General features: G+C 50.4%; 1 protein-coding gene across 1 annotated transcript; it reads right to left on the reverse strand.

The window, feature by feature from the left end:
• Positions 1-759: 759 nt before the first annotated feature.
• LOC109759771 (uncharacterized) lies at positions 760-3,590 on the reverse strand. Its single transcript, XM_020318608.2, has 3 exons — positions 3,560-3,590; positions 2,908-3,078; positions 760-2,300 (listed from the first exon to the last, which is right to left on the reverse strand). Exons 1-3 carry the CDS (start codon positions 3,588-3,590, stop codon positions 760-762), a joined length of 1,743 nt encoding a protein of 580 aa, XP_020174197.2.
• Positions 3,591-3,807: the final 217 nt, after the last annotated feature.

Genomic DNA, 3,807 nt, shown 5'->3' on the forward strand with positions numbered 1-3,807 from the left:
CCATCTTTATCTAGTGTTGCAGAACCTGTAGTAGCTAGTGCTGTACTAGCGTGCCAGCTTAGGTGACCAAAGCATACATCTTAGTTAACTAATATTGTAAAACCGCAAAGTAAACTTGAAATGGAACATATGATTTGTGGTTCTCAAACGAATGAGATTACAAAGTTATTATTGCGTGAAAATGCATGCTGCACTAACATATGACGACAGATCGAAAATGTTGACAAGGTACATCCTAGTACTGTGAACATACTTATCTCGGAGTCTTGTTCAGGTTGGACTGATATCAGATGGACCGATTGATATGGGCGGAACTAGTTGAGGACTTGGGTGTACTATACATAAATAAACTTGAGTGAAAGTATTTTACTGGTGTATGTACACCCATTATTCAGATATTGGCTCCACCACTCCCAGTTGATGATCATGAATGTTGCCATCAGATTAAGCATACACAGCACCAGGATGATACGAACTGGTGCCTGCAGTCCCTGAGTGCCTGTGATGAGGCATGTTGTAGTACGTGGCTGTGGAGTTACTTGGCCCTGCACGTACCATTCAAGCTTGAGATTGCAGGCGTCCAAGGATGTTGGCATACTCTTGGTGCTACTCCCGCAAACTATACTACTAGTTAGTTTGAGAATTGGGAAATGGACATCGATCGAGTGAAACTAAACTGAGGATAAACATATTTTTCCCATCGATCACAAGATCCCTCTAGGTTCAATAACAATGTGTACATAAGAGCAAATAAAGAGATTAACCCAAGATCAGTTCAGGAAGAGGCCTGAGCCCAAATTTTTTCATCATTCTTCTCACCACTATTTTCTCATCATCGCTCCATGGACATGTTTGCTGCCCGACCATCCGCCAATCCCAGAGTCCGATGTACCGAACATGGCCATCCTTCAGCAAAACAATGCGTTGCAACGATGTGCACACCCTCACAACATACTTCAAAAGCCATATGTTACGCTGCGTGAATCCAATCACGACCAGCTCCTTGAGGTGATGGTGCCGAAGCTCATTGCGGGATTTCGACCAATTCATCCCGCGCAGGCAATCTGGCTCCGTTTCTGAGTGGGGCACGTGGATGTGCAAGACCTCGAGAAATGTCGAGGCCATGAGGAGGCCACGTGTCCATGAGATATCCCAATTTGAAGGCATGTCAGCGACAAGGAGCTTTTTCAGGTGCGGCAACTTCCTCTCCAGATGACTGGGCCGAATCCATGTTCTCCGCCCAATAAATCGGATGACAAGGTTCGTCATGGTGGGGGACATACCGAGGAACGAGTCGAACTCATCTATCCACCGTGCCGCCACTTTACTATCATCCTCTAGAGAGAATGAGAGGTTAGTGTCCATGAGGCTTGGAACTGAGCCAAATAGAATCTTTGAAGTGTCGGTTAGGCAGCACGCCAGGCGGACAAGCATTGGGAGGTCGCGCAGCTCGATCACAAAGAACGAGCACTCTTCAAGGACGAGTTCCCTGATATGTGAACACGACGCGTCCACCACTAGAGTGGTATGTGCACAGCAGCAGAACATGAGGTGAAGCACTTGCAGCCCGGTGCAGTCTTTGAACACCCTCTCATACATGGCAACGGGCGTGGAAGCTGACATGTCACGCAGGATGAGCTTGGTGAGCGTGTTGTAGCTATGCAGCGGTGGCAGTGCACAATACTTGCCCAACGTCAAGCTGCGCAGGCAAGACCGGAGGTTGAGGCAGTTGTGGGGGAAGCTGTATGTCCGCGTCTGATCATAGCCGGACGATTGCCTGACGACAACCTCCAGATCTTCCACCCCCCATGCGCCGACCGCAACATTGATCAGGCGGTCCACACAAATGCTATTGTATGTCCGGAAAAACTCAAGACGGAGGGTCTTCACGCGCCGGTCATGGCCACCTTCTGCTTCCAAGAAGCTCGTGATTCCGTTGGTGAATGACCTGATTGTGTCGATCTCGCATCGCGCCTTGAGACCGTCGAGTGTCCCGGCCAAAGTGGCGTCACGCGTCAAGTTGCGCCGGCGAAGGGCGACGGTCCGTTCATACTCCGGCGGGAGTATGTCGCTCACCCTGAAGTCGAGCACCGACAGCTCGCGGGGGATGCGAACCCATCGCCTGGCGAGGACGGCCATGGAGAGCACTGTTCGGGTGTCCAGCCTGCTTACTATGAGGAGGATCAGATCGTCATGGAGCATGCTAAGGCGGTCCTCGCCGCGAGACGTGCGAGGCCGCACTCGATGCAACATCGGCATGGCTTTCGGTGGCAATGGCAGAGCAGAAAATTTCAGAGTTCCTGTGCCATATAAAAAAAATCAGCATCAAACATAGTACAGTCTTACCGAAAAGAAGAACATAAATAGGTTTTACAATAAATATTATAGCTCACCAAATAATATGTTTAGAGTTAGCAAATACAAGTAGTTGGGAAGAAACAACTGTCTTAGGTAAACAAAATAGTCTCTTTATTTTTGACAATTGTACAACATAAATAACACCAAACTAGCATAAGAAACTAGTGAATTGACACAAAACAGAAGAGTGGAGGTGATAAAACTGCTCGATGCATTGGCATACCAGAAAGAAATCGAATGGTGGACGTACTTGTCAAAAAGAAAAATATCGCACATATGAACAGACAATTGATTCACAACATTGTAGTTCAATCGTAAGTTTCGAATCTGCGTGATTCTACAACTACAACAAACACAAGAAAAAATATCAGAAATAAGTTTGGGATTCCGAAAATATCTGCAACACACAATAACAATAATTAAAACAAGTAACGTAACACTTGGGCTTCGGCATTGGGGATTTAGAGTTAATGGTGGTGGGCAGCCGTTCACAGCAATACAGCAGGGCATCAGGCAGTCGATAATATGAAGATGCGGAAGCGGGCTTACCAACTCCTTTAGGCTGCTTGCTGTCTCTGGTGGCGCGGCCGCGGGACCAAGCTGCGACGGGCAACCTGCCGGCGAGGGGAGGCAGGCCGGGGGGTTTGGAGGTGGAGGAGGTGAGGCTGCGAGGGGCCGGCGCGGTGCGGGCGTGCGGGCGGCGCCAACGACCGCTGGAGCCTGGAGGCCAAGTTCGGGATCGTGATCTGAGGCACTCGTCCCTCGTGTAGGAGAAAGTATATATCGAGTGGGCTAACTCTGGAAACAGATTTGTACACCCTCATTCCCGATATCTTAGGCGTATTAGGATTTAGCACAAAAATTAGCACATCGGTGGTTACGTGGCCATAGTACGAGAGATCCATCCTCGAGTAGAAAAAAAAATAGTCTTGGTTGACCTAGTATTGATTTTTTTTTGAGACAAGGTTGACCTAGTATTGATATAGTAATTATTATCTTCCCAAAAATTCTGGCTGGGCCACGGCCTGATGCGCCGATGCTTAGAGCATCTCCAGCCGCGCCTCCGAAGGCCCTTTTTTCGCCGGCGAGGGCCAAAATTGGCGCCGGCAGACCCAGGCCGAACCCGGCGTGCAGGGGGTGCTTGGGGCGCCGGCTGAATCGTTTTTGGCGCGAAAATCGGCGGGCCCTCCTTGGCAGTGACTCGTCTCTTCTCGTCGCTTCATCGTCCTCATCGCCTCGGTTCCCGCGGCGGAATCAATGCCAGAGCTGCCGCGCGCTGTCGTGCCGGTCAGCCTCCTCCATTGATGCCTCACGGGCGGCGCAGTGAAGACGGGACGACGCGCGTCCCTCGCCGGCCACGCGTACACACGGCGGCCACGCGAGCGCCGCCTATATAAGCCGACCCCTCCCGCACCGATGACGCACAGACTCTCCACTGTCGACGCCCCG

Source organism: Aegilops tauschii, chromosome 1 (assembly GCF_002575655.3).
Source record: "Aegilops tauschii subsp. strangulata cultivar AL8/78 chromosome 1, Aet v6.0, whole genome shotgun sequence".
In the NCBI taxonomy this organism is placed as follows: domain Eukaryota; kingdom Viridiplantae; phylum Streptophyta; class Magnoliopsida; order Poales; family Poaceae; genus Aegilops; species Aegilops tauschii.